At 32.8% G+C, this 21,840-nt stretch overlaps 1 protein-coding gene across 2 annotated transcripts in view; it reads right to left on the bottom strand.

Annotated features, from left to right (window-relative positions):
* Nucleotides 1-1,705: 1,705 nt before the first annotated feature.
* LOC126837962 (protocadherin Fat 4) overlaps nt 1,706-21,840 on the bottom strand; it is a 35,808-nt gene continuing 15,673 nt past the window's right edge. For both annotated transcript variants that reach the window (XM_050571999.1, XM_050572000.1), the window contains exons 3-18: nt 9,723-9,812; nt 9,514-9,644; nt 9,355-9,420; nt 9,175-9,267; nt 8,997-9,104; nt 8,593-8,694; nt 8,394-8,519; nt 8,209-8,299; nt 8,025-8,134; nt 7,626-7,940; nt 6,414-6,613; nt 6,210-6,324; nt 5,994-6,151; nt 5,726-5,907; nt 4,421-4,716; nt 1,706-2,588 (exon numbers count right to left, since the gene is read on the bottom strand). In XM_050571999.1, coding sequence (XP_050427956.1) covers nt 2,511-2,588; nt 4,421-4,716; nt 5,726-5,907; nt 5,994-6,151; nt 6,210-6,324; nt 6,414-6,613; nt 7,626-7,940; nt 8,025-8,134; nt 8,209-8,299; nt 8,394-8,519; nt 8,593-8,694; nt 8,997-9,104; nt 9,175-9,267; nt 9,355-9,420; nt 9,514-9,644; nt 9,723-9,812 — 2,261 coding nt within the window. In that variant the 3' untranslated portion in view covers nt 1,706-2,510. The remainder of the gene's footprint in view (nt 2,589-4,420; nt 4,717-5,725; nt 5,908-5,993; nt 6,152-6,209; nt 6,325-6,413; nt 6,614-7,625; nt 7,941-8,024; nt 8,135-8,208; nt 8,300-8,393; nt 8,520-8,592; nt 8,695-8,996; nt 9,105-9,174; nt 9,268-9,354; nt 9,421-9,513; nt 9,645-9,722; nt 9,813-21,840) is intronic.

A 21,840-nucleotide genomic window follows, 5' to 3' on the forward strand; every position in this document is an offset into this window, starting at 1 on the left:
TGAACAGAGTAAACGATCTTATACTAAAAGTCTTACACGCCAAAGTTTTTCTATCAATAGGTTGTACTCTGTTGTTTATTTAAAATGCATAAAAGTATGGAGTAGTATGTGTATAGGCTCGTGAGGGTACAGGCCATGGCCACGAGCCAAAGAAGCAAGCAACGGTACCCGGACATGCCCGTCGACCGAGGATTTTATTATTCCGGTTTCTAACGTATCCTTGTGGCTTGCACCTTCTACCCCTCCACCCATACCTGTTCAATTTACTGTAAGTATGTATTTGATTCTACTTAATATTATTGCATTATTTTCTTGTTAATCATTTTGATCATTAACATATTAATGTTATTGTAATAATTATTTTTTTTTTCAAAAACTATTTTCTATAAGTACGTTAATGATTATTACTTATTTGTGTATTAATAAATAGAACAAATATAAATTATTTCCAAAAAATAAGTAAACATAATTTGTTTTATAAGAATTTAAATATAATAGCATCTATCCGTTCCTTTTGGAACGAATTCCTTCTCAACACTGGTATAGTGTACACATTACTTTGTCATCATTGATCATATTATTGTATTTTTTACCGGAAGTTCACTCGAGTCAAAGAATAAGGCTAAGGTGTAAGACCTTGAACTATTTGAAAAACGTTCGTCGGTAAATATTATCAAACACTATTTATGTAAATAATATAACCTTCGGTAAGATGTCAGTCTAGCCGATAACAAACTCAAAGTCTACTTGACACAATTTCATAAAATAATATTTGTATTGTTTATATCATACTAAAAACGAGTATAGTTTTGACGTATACGTTATCGTTTTAGTCCAAGTTGTAGATATTATTCAAGTTCATAACAATACTATTATGCGGCCTATGTATACACTAGTATTACTCTTGAGATAATTGTGATTTTGTAGTTTGTCTTTTTCGACCCATTTGAGTTTAAACAATTTTCCTATATTAGAAAATATTCAAACTTGTATCTTTTTCGATTTTTTCTAGAGCTCTATCTACTTTTAAAATGGTAACATAGGAATATTTTAGTTTTAGCAGGGGTAAAAACCAAAAATAAATGTAAACGGTTGAGATCTCATTGTATAAAAACATATTGTAAATTTACATTTTGTGACTTAATACCTACACTTTTGGAGAGCCTAGAATTTAATGTTTTAGATTAAATGATGTAGCGTTTCAAAATTTAAACTTTTAAAATATATTTTTATGAGACAGAAGTGTATCAGTTTATAATATTTTCTCTAAAAAGGAAAATTAAAATCGATTTTAAAGGAATTTTCTGAATTGCAAGTTGGTTTAAAAAAAAAAACCATTATTATGTTATTACTATAATAAAATAAAGTCCTTTTAAAATGTATAAAATCAATAATTAGGTTTTCTAGAATTTTCTCGAGAGAATTGCACAACAGCAGTCTGCTGATTTAGTCACGCGATTAAAAAGCGCACTACATGTTAATATTAATAGTTTTAAAATTACACAATATTTTTTTTTCTACATGTATATACTGTAGACTAGAATTTTGCATTTCTTACAAAGCGATTCGCTGTGATAATAATAAGAAACAAAATATTTTAAAGGTAACAGAGAGAGTGTTGTAAAATAAATTGGCATTTTTCTATTTATTATAAAAAATTATATTCTTCAGTCTGTACAATTAAACGTACATAAGTATAAAAAATATCTGAAAAAATATAAGAACGTCGGAAAATTAGAATTTAAACAAACAATTGTTTTTTTTTACTGATTATACAATAATAAAATATTTATTTATGCACAAAAAACATAGGGTAGTATCTGCTATTTTTATAAGTCTTAAAAATAAATGATAATAGTTATTGAAACTATTAACACATTGGCGCAACTTAAGGCCTAAGTTGGGAACCGGTTAGCCCCTAGTCCCCTAAAATATTTTTTAACCTTCCAATAAAAAAAAAAATGGTTTTTTTTTTTAATGTCATAATACCTACAAAAAAATGTATGCAAATATACGATTTTTATATAAAAAAAAAAATAATAATAATTACCGTTAGTCAACATTTGACTGTTATTAAAATACCAAGAAAAATAATTTATAATTTAATACTTTTAAAATGTTTTTGTAATAGACCATTGAGATTAGCTCAAACTTACTAACCAAATATTATTAATGGTGCCTGATGCGATAAAACGGTTTCAATGTAAGTGATTAAAAAAACAGGCCATATAGTGTTAATAAGGAAATCATACTTCATTTCAATAAACTGTATTTTATTTAATTTTTTACTAAAATGTTTATCACAAATTTGGCGAGGTCATAAAAGAGTATGTTTTAAAGTCGGTTGCGCCAATGAACTATGTACAACAATAATAAATACCTTACAGATATAATTTTGATCTTATCACACACATTACACATAAAAATATATATATATATATATATAAACGTTTTATAACGGAAGAATAAAAGTTAAAATATATTATGAATTTAATACAAGAAACAATTGATTAAAAATAAACAGTTAAATGATCGTCCCTTCTGGTTTCTTCGACTGGTGTGACACTGACGCTGGGATCAATTTCTCGCTGAAAAATGTTTTATTTATAATTAGTTGAAAAATGTATACACATATATTATTATATCTAGTCAGTTTGAAAATTAAGTAAACATTTAGTTTTCCAAATTACTAAAATTAATGCCAGACTATATTTCAAAGTTCAACGTTAAGCTAAACTGGCGAGAACGGTCATTATTGACTAATACTGGGGTTTGGGATATTATTGTGTTTGTTTTGCATCTCATTGAGTATTATAATCAATATTGGATTAGGGATAAGGAGCTATGTACTTAGGCAACATATACTGCCATGTAAATAAAAATGATTGGCTCCCAAAATATGCATATAACTGAATTGGCTGCTAATAACAAGTGGCTCTCAAAATATACATCACAGCGTTATGAAAGTTAAAAATAAATATTCCACAAAACTGTCAATGTCGAAAAATTTCATCATGGAAATTTAAAACATACATGTCTAATCAACACCAATGAACTAAGTGTTGTTACAAACATCTAACTTGAATAATTTGCTTATCACAATAGTAATTCATAAACAACAATGGATTAAAATGAAACAGTAACACATTTTGTATAAATGGCGATTTTAAACTGTTGAACGCTCATACTTTTATGTGAACTATTCAACCACAATTTATTTTTTAGATGTAATTTTCCAAATGTGGTCTTCCTCAATGTGTGTTGTATCACTTTGTCTAATCTGTTTCAACACAATTAAGCTTATCTACTAGCACGCATACTCGCTTATCGACATTATTGTAGTATTTGCCAATACAATTATTTAAATACATTTTAACACAGAGGTCTTTATCATAATGCACTAACAACTCTAATGTATAATATATCATTATGTTTGTTTAATATTAAATTGTCTACCTATTTCATTTGTTTTAGGCTTTGCTACTAAGGCAGGAGAATATTTTTTTATTTTAAGGTAAATCTTCCGTAACTGTTTTTTTTTATAATAAGTATACTTTAAGTCTAAATTTGGAAAAAACGGAGAAGTTGTCTTTAAGAAGACATGATGATGAGTTTAAACGTGTTTTGTATCCCTATCCCGTTTTCGGACCAATAGATATGTGTGAAGAGAATTGAGTCATCAACTTAAAAAAAAAATACTGTATTTGGTTAAGAGGATTAGAAGCGGGCGGTTTTTAAAGAGTTTTATATAGGCAATATTTAAGAAAAAAGTGGTTAGATTAATTTCTACTATGTCAACTAATGTTCAGGTTGATTTGTGTAAGCTCCAAAGTATGATTTTAAATTTATATAATTTTTTCTATTAGTAAAAGCCATTTTAGTTTCTTTGACTACTTTACTAGGTTATTTAAGAAACCGTTTATTATTTTTAAAAAATGCAGTATTTTGTAATTAAATAAATTAAATTTGAGATATTTTTAGTATTAAAAAACAGTTTTTTTTACATTATTTAGTGATTGTATCTGTTTTACATTGTACAAGTTATTGCTTGAGGTCATTATAAATTGTATATTATGATTTGAAACTAACGTCATGTTAAGTAATAGATAAAACAGATCAATTCCCTTATAAGGCGATCAGAACCTTTGTAAATTTAAAACTAGTTTGGACATTGCAATCAAATATGATGATAATAATAATAATACTATAGCGCGTTTCACCAAATTAGACTCGACTCTAGTGTGGGGGGCGGCTTAAAATAAAAAGGGCTGTTCAACGTGGATGATGATTCGACATTGACAGTACTGAAATTCAAATTTTAGGACACAATCAAGTCTCCATTGTCGGGAAACCCACTAATACACGGCCAAGCGGTTACTGTTGGTTCGGCGATACACCAAAATCAAAATCATGCAAGTACCGTCATATGAGCACAAGAATTACGATCGTCCCAGCTGAGTTTCTTCACTCGCTTAGGAATGGCTTCTGTGGGCCAGTGAGGCGTCCTGGAGAACCTGTTGACCGGGCTAGGTGTAGCCGTGGTGGTCGTGGTCGAAGAACCCGCCGGCGACCGACCACCGTTACCGCCCACTTTCGGTACTTGCGGCGGAGCTGGTGCTGGAAATTTATGACGAGTCCGAGGAATGGCTTGTTGCACAGTACCTGTCATCTTAGCTCGGCCGTTGGTCGAAGCGGTGCCCGGAAACATTCTGGTCGCTAAAAAACGTCAACGAGCACGTGAGAATATAATAATATATACTACTAGGTACATAAATCGAATAAATCTCAAATAGTGCACTTTATTCGCGGCAACGAAGTTGTGTGACAAGAGGACGCCTACAGGATTGAAAGGTAAACTGTATAGGACGGTAGTTAGGCCGGCAGTGTTGTACGAGTCAGAATTTTGGACAGTAGACAATAAAATGTAACAGAGAACGAGCGTAGCGGAGATGACAATGTAATGAGAACAAAAGTGGTCACGCTAAATTAAAGGAGTGTTTCAGTTATTGGAAAATGGCGAAGTGCACCATCTGGTTTTGTTTAGTCTGCGGTAAAATCAACATAATATTTATTTACAGTGCAATAATTACATATGGAATTGCACTAATCAAATCTTGAAATATTCCATTGAAAATCGGTAAAATGGGTTTAAAAAATGCTTAACCCTTAAAATAGTCTCCAACATATGTTCTAATATGCAAAATTATATTTTGTGCATTGGGACAATAAATATATGAAAGCCTAAAAATCCCCCCCCCCTCTCTCTCTCTATTTATATACAAATATGTATGTTATAAAAAAGTATCAAATGTTCTAAATTGTAACAACAAATCATAAGGAAATCATTTTAATTGAATAGGGACAACAACCTAATGTCACATAATGTTAACTATTATTATTGCTCATAATTTCTTTGGTAATTAATTTATTCGTAGTAACAGACTCTCATAAAATCAATACATATTTAATAAGAACAACAAAAAGTACGATATTTTACAGACATTTAAATGCAATATATTGTGAATTATGCAAAATATGGTCTAATCTCCAAAAAAAAAAAATGGCCAAATATGTAAAACATTTGTTTTCTACAAACTCTGTGATCGACAAATCGTCCACACTTTTAACCCCCGTTGAGCTGCACAAAGCAAGTAAATATAATATTATGTGAAAATCCGCTCTCCAGCCATGGTTGTTCTACCATCAATAAACTACCTATACTAACTTTTGACCGTGGCCGTGTACAGAGGATCGGTCGATTCTTCTTTGGGATTGAACAGAGGATTTTGCATTTTTGTGCCCACGCCCACCAATCGTTTTTCGTCGTATATCGGGTTGGTGCGTTTGAATCCTTCGAATTTGTTACGCACATCAAAGGTGGACGGTGGTCCGATTTTCGGTCGTTTGCTTGAAAACAAATAGTTAGCATTTAATTGTTATTATTCTAGTGCCACAATTGATCACGTTTCGGACTATCATTCTAAAACGGGTACCTCTTCTGGATGTGCACGATCAGAGCAATTATCACCAGACTCAGCACGCCCAAGATGATCCCAAACACCACCACGACAGTGTAACTATTGGCCGAAGACGTTCGGCCGGCCGCCCTGACCATAGTGTCCGGCAAGTGTACGATTACCGGAACCGAAGCCTGTGCAAAAGTGGTCTCTTAGATAGTGAATTCATAACGAATTGAGTTCAGTTATTACTTGTCTCGGAGGGATGCCGGTGTCCGTTGCCACGGCCACCAGGTGTGCCGTCGAAGTACCAAGGTCCGATATATCGCCCAAGACAATGTCCCCGGAATCCTCGATGGCGAACATTCTGTTTGAAAAGCAATTATTATTATCGTCAGAGTCAAACGAGGTGAACGAGGGGCAATAAATGAAAATAATATAATATGTTAGACTTGCCTCGATTCGGGACCACGCAAAGCCAAACTAACGCGATCCCCGCGGTCCCCGTCGGCTGCTTCGACTTTACCGATGACCGTACCGGGTAGTAGTTCGGACAGTGATATGTCTGGCACGTAAAACTCATACTGAGGGTACCGAAACCGAGGATCCCAGTCGTTTACGTTCAACACGGTGATGTTGACAAACGCAGATGTGTTCTACAACATATAACCGTTTTTTAAACGTTTCTTTCAGTTGTACGTCATAGTTCAAAATATTAAGCTTTCTTTCTTTCATCGTTTAGTAATAAACTACATGAAAAAAAACCTAGTTATTTTCTCCGCTACACAGAAAAAAATTGAATCATGGATAATATTATGATTTATCACTTATATCATCATTTATATCACGTATCTCATATCTCTAATCTCTTTCTTTACGATTTCTTTAGCTGACTAGAGAAGTGTTTCAAATAATGTTGTTTAATGTTTTATACAACATTTTTCTTATTGTGGTATTGTAATTATTTTTAATTCATTTTTATAAGATTATTCAATCTGTCCTCTATTGCTCTTTTAAATAAATGAATCTTAAAACTACGGAGCTCTTTAATTTTTTTGAAAAATTGTCAAATTAGTTCAAAATTTGTATGGAATATTTTTTAGACATAGTATTATCAACGACTTTAAAAAAAATACTATAAACCTTTCCCATAGAAAGGAATGAAACCCTTTTTTTATTTCGTTTTTTCCAGCAAATTTTAAGGGCTTAAGGTCTGAAAATTAAACAGAAGATAGATATAGTGTGGAGCAGTAGCATTTACAGTCTTTTTTTTTAAATCTGTAATCAAGCTTTTTTTTTATTAAGGAAGAACCACTCAAAAAAGGGTAAAACTACACTTTGACCACACTGTACTGGCTTATTTTGTATTGTCATTGAATTAAACATAAGCTATATCAAAAATAATAACAAACAAATGGGTTGTTTATCATTGCAGTGTATAGAATCTAATGTCCAACATATTCGTATTATCATTACAAATAAGATAAGTTCCCTGTAACCCTATCTTTGTACATACTTTAATCCGACATCATTTATTTATGAGCGAAAAAAAAAATAGTTGTCGAAACTACAACTAAATATTTTGTAGTCCTTTGTATGTTTCTTCGATTGTAACAGTTTATTTTCAATATAATTGCCATTGCCAAAAGACTCAATTCAATATCTCACCATAAAGCTATCGGTAGCAAAAACATAGAACACATAGTTGTCCATGGTTTCATAATCCAGCGTTTTTTTCAACGCGATATCACCGTTGACCGATATGGAGAACACGTCCGTATAATTGCTCAGCCAGTATTTCAGACGTTTGTCTTTTGGCTTGTTAGTGATCACAGTCATCAGGACACTATCCAGTGGAACGTTTTCCAACACGCCAGCCTGATAGTGATCCTGCAGGAATTGAAGTTCCCTGAGCGAAGTACCTGGCCGACTTATTGCAAGAGTGGCCAACGCGTACCGGTCGGCGTTATCAAACTGGGTAGCCTAAAGTAGATTATTTTAAGTTTAAATTGCATCACTAGTTAGGTGTACATAATATAGACTTGTATTGATATAATCTGAAAGTACCCGAATAACCATAGTGGCTGGCTGAAGCAAGTCATCTTCTGGAATGGCACGTTTGATGGTAACACTGCCCGAAACTCTGTCCAGTTCAAAGTATCGAGAATCTTGAGAATCTAAATTGAACAAATGTTTGATTTATTTAAAATATGCATAATGATAAATACTTATCGGATACACGTTGACTTACCAGAATTAAGGGTGTAAAATATGTTTGCGTTGATCCCGAGATCTTGGTCGTAAGCTGCGATTTCTCTGGGGAATACTCTGAGTTTTGTGCCCTGGATCAATAACGTTACACATTTAGTCACAACTAACCATGTTATTATAGGGTTTACTATAAAATGCTTGATTTAGCGTAGAATATTATGCTACCTTAACCGCGTGATCCGGTAGGGTGGCTGTGTATCTTTCGTCGTAAAACTTTGGGTTCTGATCGTCCGCATCGATGATGTTAACAAAGATAACCGTATCCGAATACTGAGGAGGATTGCCTTGGTCCTGAGAACAAACGACAACGCAGCAAAATTATAGTGGTCAAAATGTTTCGAAGCAAAGCAGAGTAGCAATTTACTTGAGCTCGAATTCCTATGGTGAAGTTGGAGAGCGTTTCATAGTCCAAAGCTTTTCTCAAAACCAACGTTCCTTCCAAACCATTCACGAACACAAAGTAATCCTGAAACATATTGTCGTGATGTGTTATCAAGTCACGGAAGTCTTGTCAACCAAAAATTAACTAATCTAAAACGGTATACATTGTATATCCTATTCGCCTAGTGTAGTCTAACAATCATTTTGAAGCTCTAGCCTAGGTTTGCTTACCTCGAGTTTTTTTCTAATTCCATTTACAAAAATTGGCTGCTTAAAATATAACAAATGCGCTTGTACATTTTCTATTGTTTTGTCTAATAATTAATATAATTAACCTGCTGTACCACAGCATATTAAGTAGATACATTCACTATAGCTGTTACTAACCGAATGGGGTCCTGGAAGAACAGTGTAATGAACAGTAGAAAATGGTCCAAGTTGATCAGCGTCAATTGCTTTGATTCCTTGTAGAACTCTAGTTCCCACCACAGTCACCTGCAATAGTATTTAATCATAGTCAATATCAATATTGTAATTTAATAATATTGACATTTCTTGTTTTTACCTCGGATATGTTGAGCACATAAGGGGCATTAACAAACACTGGCGCATTGTCGTTGGCATCAGTTACTCTGATGCTCACGGGGATTGCAAAATTCTAAGCAAAAAAAAAAAAACATAACCCATCATTTATTTTCCTTTTTACACATCAATGAGGTTCCTATTAGAATGTAATTTTACTAACCGGATCAGCGGTATGCTTTCGCTCACAGACAACGTTAACGTAAACAGAAGAAGGTCCTGATATGCCCTGCAATAAAATGTCAAGTTCGTTAAAACGTCAAGTCGTTAAAAACCCAGTAAAAATGTATCTCGTGATATGAGCATAATATACTATCCGTACTTCTTTGTCCAAAAGTTTTGTCAACGTTAGTTCTTTGGTGCCAGGTAAAATGGCAACTGGACTGTCGGACTCTTTAAGAGTCAATTGGACGTTCCCATTTTCCGACGGATCGCCATTTATCTTCAATATTCCTAGAATAGTATTATTGGCCTTATTAAATATTATCGGTTAATGTGATAATGATATTATTGAAAAAAAAATTAGCCTACCAATAATGGATCCAACTGGTACGTCTTCGGATACAAAAAAGCTCTCGGCCGACCCTCCATTTTCCAGGTAACAGCGGTTGTCCGCAACAACTGTAAATATAAACAGAACCTCGGTTAAATTACAGTAAATATGTCAAAACAAGGTCGACTAAAATTGGTCTTAGTCTTTTGCTTTGAGTACAATTTAATCGATTTAATTTTTTGCAATGATAGTCAAAACCGGTTCAACTATAAAAATGTAAAATGTCCCATCGGTTTTGTCATAAAAATTATAATATTAACATAACTAATATTCAATGTATCGCACATTGATAAGCTCATTAAAATGACTTATTATAATATTGAAACATTATACATGAAATAATCAATTTTCTTTTGTTATTTTAATGCAAATAACGGACAAAACCAATATTTTATCAATGGTTATCTTATCTCTTATCACTTATCACATCTCTTATCTCTAATCTCAAAGTGAAATTGTACATTTCTTGTATCCAGCCCGATAACATATCCATGTTAAACATTTTTTTTTTTTAGAATCATTTACTATGTTGGAAAAACTGACAGAAATACTGCACATACAACATGAATGTTTAACACTGGGTTTTTATACTTTACAAAATCAAAAAAACCTATAGGTAAGTGAAAAAAAAAACAATAAACAAAAAAAATCGATAATCACTGTTTTGATGTTTCGTTTATTTTCTTTGTTGCTCGATAAAAAACAATGAAATGGAAAATTCGGCTTTCGCCAACCGTAACATAAGCATGTAACAGATGGTGGTGTGTGTGTGTAGCGAACAGGTGGCTGTTGAGCAGCTCAAGTGTATCAGCTTCTACTGTATAGGCAAGTATTTTATGTTTGAAGTAACAGGAAATCCGTTTCGGATTTAACAGAACAAATCGCCACTGATGCACGCAAGATATTCCTCACGGTGTGTAACTTATAAAAATACCAACGTTTCTTGGTTTGGGTTTATGTTTTGGCGTGATATTAAAAAAAAAATAAAAATAAATGCCTCTTAAAATTTAATAAAAAAAAGGGTTGATTCGTATCGTTGATCCGCCACCGGAACGTTAGCTGTTGTCCTATAGCGAATGGACGGTATAAACTTTCACTCCCTTCATAAACTAAACAAATGTTTCTGAATCTTAATCAAACGTTTTGCCACAGAAATCAATTCCCGAAACAGTATCAATAAATCATAAAACCACAGGCCGGAAGAACGTTTCGGCCGCGATGTCCGACTGTTGATAAAAACTTTCTAAAACATAATTTGTTAGTTTAATTAGAAATCCAATTTATTTTCTACAAAGTAGTGCGTAGATATTATGATAATGCATAGGCACGTCTATTCTATTTAATATACAAATAAATATAATAATACGTAATATGTTTATGTGTGCAATTACAAGGAAAATAAAAATAACGATATTGCACAGTTCAAAATTCAATTATAAATGACTTGTGGTTTTCGCATCAAGACTGCTTTGAAATATTAGTATTATTATTTATGTTTTTATAGAACAACAACAGAGTAATACGTTTGATTGTCTCAGGCATATTGTACGTCAAACATTTTGCAACCAATTAAAAACACTTCACGAGCTCGACCTATGATCCTCCGAAGACACTACAAATTGACCAACCTCAGGTATTCAACACGGTAACCCTGTCCATCAAAATAGACCTCTTGACACGTTTTTCTATTTACAATTGTTTTTGATGTCATAACATTACAAGTTTAAATTCAATTTTCTAAAACTTACGAAGCTATACTCGTCAAGTTCTTTTGTGGGGTTAAGCGTAAACGCGATAAGATGAATTGCATTTAGATACAATATTAAAAATGATGGTACCCTAGAATTATATTTCATCAACCATTGATATCCAAGAATTTTCACCATCTACGGATCCAGCCTTTGGCTTTAACTGGAGGCTGTTGATGTGTAAGTAAATGCACAGTTAAATATTTTGAAATAATCGTTATCAATCGAGTACTACCTAATCGTGAGACAAACAAACTATAGCTATAAATGGCTGGCTATAAAATCATGATTTTCAAGCGCACCACTTATAGTACGTAGTAGATATTGGATGAAAAACGAAAATTGTATTTATTTTCTTCTCGTTCCAATTAGCTGGGCAACTCGAACGTCGCGACTCCTTAAGTAGATCACCGAGCAAATACACATCACCGTGAGAATCTTGAGACTCATCCAACACTCCGAGGGTGCTTGTTAATTCGTTAGCTTACTATCTATATTGCAAAAAAAAAAAAAAAAAAACCGTCGAATAATAGAGAAACCGTAAGGCAGCAATAGTCTCTTGTTGATGAACAATCGTGACCGACTACCGGTGATGTTATTATTATGTTAGCAGCTAGTGCATGCGCATAATATTATTCGACTGAGCATTAACTTTATCGTTTTTTCTTCTTCTGTACACACTTTTCACTTGATGCTGTACGGAGACTGGGGTAGGATAATTGCCAACATTTTTGACGTTTCGTCAAAGAGCTCAAGTCGTGACCGTCTTCGCCGTCAACTCATGCATAATTCACATTATTCGTTCGTTATGTGTTTTCCGCAATAGCGCCCACGTTATATTGGACATGACTGCGCATTGAACGCCAGGTCGGTGGAAAGTTTGATTAGGAAAATATTAACAAACAAAAAGCCAGTAGGGTCGAGGTATGTTGGGGAAAGGGAGCTCACATAAGCGTTGAAGTGAACTTTTACAAACATTTTCGGCCCAATAAAGTACTTTTCTAGTACTGTTTCTGATCTAAAGAGTTGCTACACGAAGAAATCGGTTCAGCGGTTTAGAATTGGGTCCAGACACAAAAAAAAAAAAAAACTAAAACAAATCATTGTAAAAACAATACCTTTTCAGCTACACGACGAAGCCAAAAAAAAAATGTATATAATAAAATAATTGTGGGGTGAAGTCTGCAGTAACAATTTTGTGGCGTTTTTGGTATTTTTTCGTTCATTCGTTGTTTTCAACACCAAAAATACATTTCTACAAACCTATCCATATATATTATATAGACCTTTTATAAGAAGTTAAACTTCCTACGCCTGATATTTACATATCATCATGGTCTATGTGGATGGTTTAATATAATAACACATCATTTTTGAAGTTTCTAGTGACGAATTTTCCAAAAAAATGATTTAAAAATAACTATACATTATTTACACATTGAAGCATGGACATCACATTTAACATTCTTCGTCCTTTTATTTTTTTTATCCACTGTTTACATTCTAATATGTTCAGTTTTTTTTAAAAAACCTCATGTAATATTTTATTTTATGGCATAAAACCGTTTGTTGATTAATCCGTGTAATGCCGCCACACTGGTAGGTACTTTTGTGTCTAGTGACTAGATAAAGATGAGATTTTCACGGTTAAATAAAAAATGAAAGAATGGGTACTACGGGAATAAAAAAAAACTTTGAGATTAACGGAATTCTCTTATTTCCCGGTTCTTTATACCACCAGTTGATAATAATTATAAACGTGGGTTGGAAAACGCGCAATACACGCACGTCTGCATATTGATATGAATATAGAAGTACAATAAAATAAAAAAAAAAAAGTTTTTGAATGATTTATATTGTTACACATGAGGAAAAAAAATTATGCGTTTAAAAAACTACAACAAAAATGGATGAGTTGACCGGACAATAGTTGGTTAAAAAAAAAATTGAATAATAATAGTTAAGGCAACCTATTATCTAAAAGTATTGCATAAGATATTTCCAACCAGGTTTAAGGTTTTCAATATTATGTTGATTTTTACTCAAGTTATGGTAGGATTGAAAATACTTTAATATTTCATGGGTACTTTTTTTACTTTGGACGCACCTCCCTCTAAGTATATTATAGCTGGCGTTTCCTTACAAATTTCAGTTGTTGTATTTTATTTTGTATAACTAAATAAGAAATCCAGGGTCAAGCTATGAATGCATAAAGTCATGGTTTCCCATGTCAACCCACCCCTGTTAGAAACGGAGATCATGTGGACGTTTTACTATTTTAGATATTTTAAATGAGGATAAACAGTCACGGTATTTTTTTTTCTCTTCACAATAAATGTCTTAAGTCATCTGGGTTGTTGTCAGGCGTTAAGCTTTCAAAGCTGGTGCGCGTGGGCAACGGACATACATATATAATACATGTTATGCAACCGTACAAAGAAATATCAACGATCATCTACTTTTCACTTTTGTGCAAAACTATCAGCCGACTAAAGCGTTGCATAATAATATTTTGGTTTGAAAATTTAACGAACAAAGCGCTGAAGATCTGTAGCAACGCAAAACGGCGCATTGGCCTATAACTCATGAATCACAATAGCCACTTCGCCTACATTGCGCCGTTTAATTTGACCGTATAAGTTTTCACTCGATAATGCCTTATTCTTTCTGTACCACAAGACACGAGCGGTCTAAAGACAAGTAGACACATCACGATTCGATCGATTAGCATCGCTGGCATATGACATCATTTGTATTGTTGTCGTCTGCTGCATCGAGTCCTGTTAATTCGATAAGACAACCATACCCCCCCCCCTCGCCTATATTATAAGAAAGTGATAGTTATCAAGTGATTTTATTCAATCACAAGTCATTGAAAAACGTGCAATACCTAGGTACCAAGTCATTTGATTTATTGACAGATGGAACAATACAAAAAATGAAATTACGATTTATTCATTACAGGCAAGTTATAGTATAAAACTATGTTACAATGACTATATTATTATTATTATAACCTAGCCTATACCTTATCTCTATACAGTTCGCTTTGCATAGAAACTAAAATTATAAATTTATTTGAATCAATCTACCTTCTATGGAAGTATATGTACAGTGTATTCTACATGTCGGTTCAACTAGTATCCCAACTATTTATTTAGTTATTTTAACTGTACACTTGTTGTGTTCCTATGTCACAATAATAGTTTTAGTTGGTCCAATTATTACACTTTATTTCCCATGTGTGCCCTTAAAATTTAAGTTATGTCAATTATTATGATACACAACAGCTGAGAAAACCACTCGTATACTATGATGGTGTTTGTTTTCTTTTTCCAGCATAGAAAAACGGTTAACCGTAAAATAATATTTTAAAGAGTTCAAAAATAAATAATAAAAAGCAAAATTCATTGTTCCAATAATATCGATACATAGTAATAGTAGTTTTTTTTATGTTACGGGACTTTCGGCTGGTCGGATATAAAAAAAATTATTAAAATATCATAACCCGTTCGTGGAAAATGTCGGGAAATCCTCGGTGGTAATTATTATTAATAACAGTTTTTTAATCGACAAAAACGTTTTAATTTTGTTCCAAATTAGAAACAACGCGCACCAGAGGAGGGTTGGACACATAATAACAAATATTATATAGGAAGAAATAGGGCCGGAAGTGACGTTACGCTTGCCCTTGCGGAACATCCGGCTGTTCCTCGTCCAACCGTGCACGAGAATAAAGCGTCTACGGGATTAGTCAGTAAGTTTCATCAAGGACTCGCAGGCAAACAAGGTATATTTTTTCTCCTTAAAAAAAAATAAAAATAAAAAACAATAACGAATCTCTTCGGTCTCTGCTATATCAACGGATATGTGGCTCTTTGTTTTAGAGACTCCAGCCCGGTGTAATATGATTAATATTAGTCCAGGATACTTACCGAACTATGGACCGTGTACCTACATTTATTTCATAATAATAATTATATATTATAATAATAATCGGATAACCTTGATTGTCCGCGATAAAATCGAGTAAAAAGCTTACTTTCAATGGCCGCCCATTGTTTTGTACAGGGTTTTTAAAAACAGTGTAAATACTTAAATCATAGTAATACATACACATATAATATTATAATTTTTTTTAATAAAATTTTCAAATAGAAATTAATTTGATAACCAGTTTTGTTGAATTATTTGTAAAGTTCTTAAAGTTTAAAGCTTAGGACGGCAAGAAGGGTGAGGTATTGAGTGGATCACAGCTACGATACAAATATTAATCCCATAACAGTTTCTCATCTAAGTATGTGTGGCGCTAATCAATATATTATTATCGTTATAGTTTTGTTTTTAAGTGTTATTAGTCCTTACTGCTTTAGATTCTTCAAACACACCATAGTTGTGGCTTGATACAATAGAACCAGTGTCGCTTACTGGCTAAAACAAGTTTAAACGGCTAGATATCTTATAAATATTTAAAAACACTGTTAACCCTTGCTTTCAATAATTGCCAGCGTCGTTTTTGTTAAAAAATATTCTTATTAAAAATGAATACACTACTGTCCGTGTATCGTTACGGTAAGATGAAAATTTATAAAACGGGACAATAGCTCTTCTTGGTTTAGTTATCAAACGATTTTAAGAACAATCGTATATTCTTTTATTTTAGTAACTGAACCGTTAAATTGCGTTATTTTTCAATTATTTAACTTAAACGCACATAAGGGTTGTGAAAATATATAAGCGGTGCAATTAAATTGCCCCCCCCCCCCCAAATCAGGTAGTCGATATTTTCACTCTTAAAGGTACTATTGAATTGGCTCCCTCATCATTCATTCCATAAGCAACTGGGTTACCAAAATTACATTATTAATTTATTACATTTTTAATTGCTGGCTAATTTTAAATACATCCTAATTTTGTATGTAATAAAATCAAAAAATTTAACCTGCCTGTCATACTTTTGAATATGATTTTCTAAAAATTGTACTTGATTTCAAGTATTTATTCTGTGCGGTTTTCCTGTATTAGAGTTTTGTACAGTACCATTATAGTACCAACTTGAACACATTGCTAATACATTTAGGAAATTGTTAAATCCCTAATATCAGCGACCCGTTTATCCCTACCTGAATCCTCTTTTGACGGAGACACTTTGAAAGAACAACTGTGATATTAAATTCTACAGACGTTATATTTTTGTTCATAAACGTTCCGGTAAAAATATTGCTCGCCATCGTTATTGTATGTTATGATGAAATAGTCTAAATTCGTCTTTGTGTTACTACACTGGAAAACGATTGTGCGGGCAAAAGAACAACGGGAAAACTATGGGCAATTATACAGCTTGCAATTATATATCTCGGTGTTTGTTCCAGATACTCCGAGATCACGGACTACAGAGGCGTACAACAGCAACAACAGATAATATTGGAATTTTCCGGTCAGTGCTCGTATAATGCGTGTATGTAACAGAAGTAATATGATGAGAGAGGAACCAAGACGACGGAACGACCCAATTCCACGTGAAGCGCTAACGAGACAACTGGAAAAATAATTTTCTTACATGACGTTTTATAGCCATATTTTGTGTGTGTGTGTATGCTGGATATATATACAATTCATTTTTTAGCACCCTGGGCTTAAGATAAAAAAAAAAAAAACGAAAAAATCTCCACAGAAGTACCGCAAAACAAGAACGTGCCGGCCAATGGATATAATAGCCGATAATGCGTCACGTAACATCTGCAGGACACGTTAAATCAAATAATGATAATAATCGAACAGTAGGTGTGTTCAATAGCCTAGTTCGTCCGGGAGGACGTAAAAGAACGCACGTCGAGCTATTATCATTATTAGAGCAGAGTTAATACTGTCCAAGTCCCATTTACGCGGATACGGTGGATAACACAACGTTACTGCCGATGTAGAGTTTAAAAATAATAATAATTCCAAAAACCCAGTACGCTGAGAATTCGAGAAAAAAACATAGCACCGACGATTTGTCAGTTCATTAAATTGTCTAAAACATCATAATATTGTATTTCAATTATTTATCATACTCTAGTATCACAGATTGAATAAAACCAGATAGTGCACTTCATTGTGTAAAACAATAGATTGTCAAATAATGATTTTTGATTGGTTAGGTTAGGTTAGGTTAGGTTAGGTTAGGTTAGGTTTGGTTTAGTGTTGTATATTGTTATATTGTTATATTTATAATATGGTTATTCAGATAACACTAATTAATGTGTACGCAGTGGGGACTGTTCACGGCGTACGCTAATATTGAAAATAATTACTTGTCATTGCTGTTATAGCGTTTCATAATAAACGTCTTTTATTAATCCTAAAGTTGAGTTGTATTCTTCAACAATTAAGTATACAACAGTTAGGTTAAGTTAGGTTTGGTTAGGTTAGGTTTAGGTTAGGTTAGGTTAGGTTAGGTTTGGTTAAGTTAGTTTCACAAATTACAATAAACTGATAACAGGTAGTTGATTAACGATGATCGACGGTGTTATCACCATTACATACAAAGGATTATACAGAGTGATTAGAAATTATACAGGATTATTAAAGTTTGTTTACATTTTTCGATTTTGTTAGAGTTCGCCATCTGGTTTTATTTAATCTGCGCTACCAATAATGCAAGCATTCAGAGTAGAGAGTAGAGTAAAAGTATAGCAATTAACCCGTAAGTAGTATACGGCAGCGGGTCAATAGCGAAGTGTAAATAAATATTTATATTAAATTAAGCCAGTAAACACAGCTGTGAAGAATCGTGAATAAGGAAACTAGCAGTCGTGATCGATACACAAACATTATAATAATGAAATCTGTATGGACAACGTCGATCCAGGCATTAGACGCAGCTTGGTGTTGTTCGACAACAATATGAAATTAAATTAGCCGAATAAAGCTTATAAAATACATACATTTTCTTTTTTTTATAAGTGTAGATACAGTAGACAATATTATGTAGTATTTTCATAGGGGGCAAATAATTTAAAATATAAATAAAATTAATTTTCAAAAAGTTGACAGACAGCACACAGATGTCGTACGCCTGTATAATTAAAAAGGGTTTTTATATAATTTATGACAAAATAGGTAGTAATATTATGTGCTTTTAAAGAAAAATTATTTCTATAATAAATGTATAAAAAAAATGCATCGAAAGGCAATAATTATACAATTTTACACGAGAGAAAAACAAGCTCTTAATCGAAGCTAAAATAATTTTTTTAAATAAATCCAAATTCTGTATGATCAGTTTAAAATATAATAAACACTTAGTACATACTTTCTACGTAGAAAAACAGCCAGAGTTTAGCACAGGCATGTCAAAATACTCAAAAACGTTTTCAATACAACATTATAGAGGTACATTGATCCACTTAACGTCGTCCCAAAAACTCAACAGTATTATTTAACATTAAAGTAATTATGTAGGAAATATTAATCGCCTTAACAATTAAGGACAATAACGGTGCAGCATTACTGTATTCTGACGATTATCTACCCCGCTTTATTGCAATGGCTAAATCAATTAAACCGCGGTTTTTTGGTGCCTGGCCAGTAGCTACTTAATAAATGATATAGTAATGCTGCTTCCATAATACGTTTATTTCCACGCTTATTAGCCAAGTTATTAGTTAAGGCTAACGGAACACATAGTAAATAGTGTATGAGAAAATTAGGTACACACTGTTTATACAAACACCATCTCTTGTATGTAAATATTTGTATACGATTAGAATTCATTTTATGGTGTTTGTATAATAAATTATTTTTCTAATCGCAAATCTTAATAACTTTTTTATCGTGAACGTAAAGTCGATAAACACAGTGTTATAATGATACGATATTTAACAGCTATTGTCTATAAACATTAATAACATTTAAATGATTAAAAGTGAAGTGGTTTTCACACGTAGACAATGCAGTGTTGTGAATCACAGCACACTGTGGACATCATTACAAATTTACATCAAAAGTTAATCACGACATAGTTACGGCGTTAGGTATAGACTGAATAGACTCTCTACTTGTGAATATTATGATTATATTGTAAATAATTTATGCACATTCAAATTATTATTTGTAATACTTTAAACCTTTATGTTTAATATATTCCATCGGTAGTTGTCTACATTTTTATTTTATACATTTTAAAAACCAGTAAAATTATTAACAAAAACCGATAAACCTTTACCAATTTTACCTAATAATTGTATTGGCTTAAAATGTATAAACATTTTAAACCAGTAAAATTATGAATTAGTACTTACATATTTTATAAACCAATTATCCTTTAACCAACAACTGTTTCGCTTATGTTAAATAATGCTATACCCATGTAGTTTGTAATATTTTAGAGAACCTAAACTTATTTGATTATAGTTCTATATACTACTGATTAGCATTAGACCGACAACTGCACCTATCGTTACAACCCGTCCAAAACTAACCTAACCCAAAGTTAAACCAAACCTAACCTAACCTAACCAAACTCAGCTTAACCTAACCTACCCAAACCTACCCGCCCTAAAGATCAAATACCTTTCTATCGGGAAATCGTGAAGGGAAAAAAATAAACAGTTCACATTTATAATTTTTTTTCTGTAGAAGAGTTTAAGTAACAGCTTATTATTGAAGCGATTTTTCAATTGATAAACAAACTACCGTCCTATTGAACATATGAAAACTTGTTTATCAAAAAATCCGCATTATTAGATCGGCCGCCGATAACAATTTAACATAATAAAATATGTGCAGAGGAAAAGTAGTGCGATTTTATATTTACAAATACATATTTGTAATAATCAATAATATAATTAGCGTAGTACGCCTGAGGCCTCGTATGGCAATTGTTAGATTATATAGTCAATATTAAGCATAAAAAACGTGACGGCGCAAATGGGCGTTTCTCCGGCAAAAAAGAAAGTCGGGGTAGCATTTCTGAAGAAAAAAAATGTAAAATTATCAGTAATCCAGATATATATATTTTTTTTTTCATCTATCAGAGTGTGTAGATTCTCGCACTACGGAAGTAGAAAGTACTAGTACCCATAAGGACAACGCACAATAATGATAACTTCACTGTGCTCCAATGACTGCAATTGCCCACAACCCAACGCTATGGTTACGTCACGCTGAAAAACTATTATTATCACAGACTTGTGCCAGTGCAAACAAGCAGCTTACTCGCATGCTATGCACACGACCAACTTGCTAACCACCGGTCTCTCTGGGCTATCACACGCGGCGCAAAATAACCATACGATAATACAATAAAACCTAACCGGGGGCACGTTTTTTAACGCGCGTGCTTATTGGGGCTTGAACGTTAACCGATGCACGAAAGGATATTGCACAGGCGTGGGCTCGTGTAAAAACGTCTTGTTGACTTATATTAAGTGTATATACGAATCGATTTCTCTTTCGAGGAAAATCAGTCACATCTAGGGAAACGCCCACCGTGTCGCGCGTGAAAACCGACAGGCCGATTCTTTAAAAAATCTTCCTAAAAAAAAAAAAATAAAAAAAAAAAAACAATCCGTGTAATCAAAACTATTTGGGCGATTCTTTGAAACTATGGAATTTTAACATCCATTTTTTCATTTTAAAAAAGTTAATTTTTTTTTTTTTTTTTGGTTTCTGATTAAGCGTAGGGTTCACATTAAAGACCATTTGAAGGTCCTTCGTAGAAACTCTTAGTTTAGTAGAAAATTGAAATTAAAGAAATTGCCACTATAAGGGGCTGGACGGCAGTGGTGAAACACTGAACTGCAGTGCCAAGGACTAAACGAGTATTCAGATAAACGAACAATTTTTTTTAATTAACAACATAATACATAACAATATGTTATTGACATAATATAGTAGGTTATCACATTGGACTTTTATAAAACTAAATGTAAAATTTCAGTCCCTCATAATTATGTTTCTTTGAAAAAATTAGGGACTGAAAATCGCACACAAAAACATTAACTACTGGTTGAAATAAGGTTGGAGAAAAGCCATAGCCAATTCTAAGTAAAAGCTTTGAATTAGTGTCACTTTAAGAAAAATATGAGGTCCTCAGCTAAAAAGTAAGGAACCCATAGTTTATAGGGTAAAATGAGGAAATTATTGAAGTATTCAAAAAACCATAATTGATTCTGAAAACTAGAGTACTTGCTTAACTACTGAATAATGTCAGGTTTTGATTTTTGAGAATTGAAGTCAAACATCTAGGACATGTTTAAAATGCAAAACCGGGGTGTGGGACATTGTGAGGGACTGAAAATTCAACCGTTTTGAATTTTTTTTTTAATTAGAAGGAGATAGTTTAAGTACCTTAATTTTGTTA

This window comes from Adelges cooleyi, unplaced genomic scaffold (assembly GCF_023614345.1).
Source record: "Adelges cooleyi isolate 19-005CV unplaced genomic scaffold, UGA_ACOO_1.1 ACOO_flye_CR_arks_rails_tigmint_CR_PRNA_30, whole genome shotgun sequence".
NCBI lineage: Eukaryota > Metazoa > Arthropoda > Insecta > Hemiptera > Adelgidae > Adelges > Adelges cooleyi.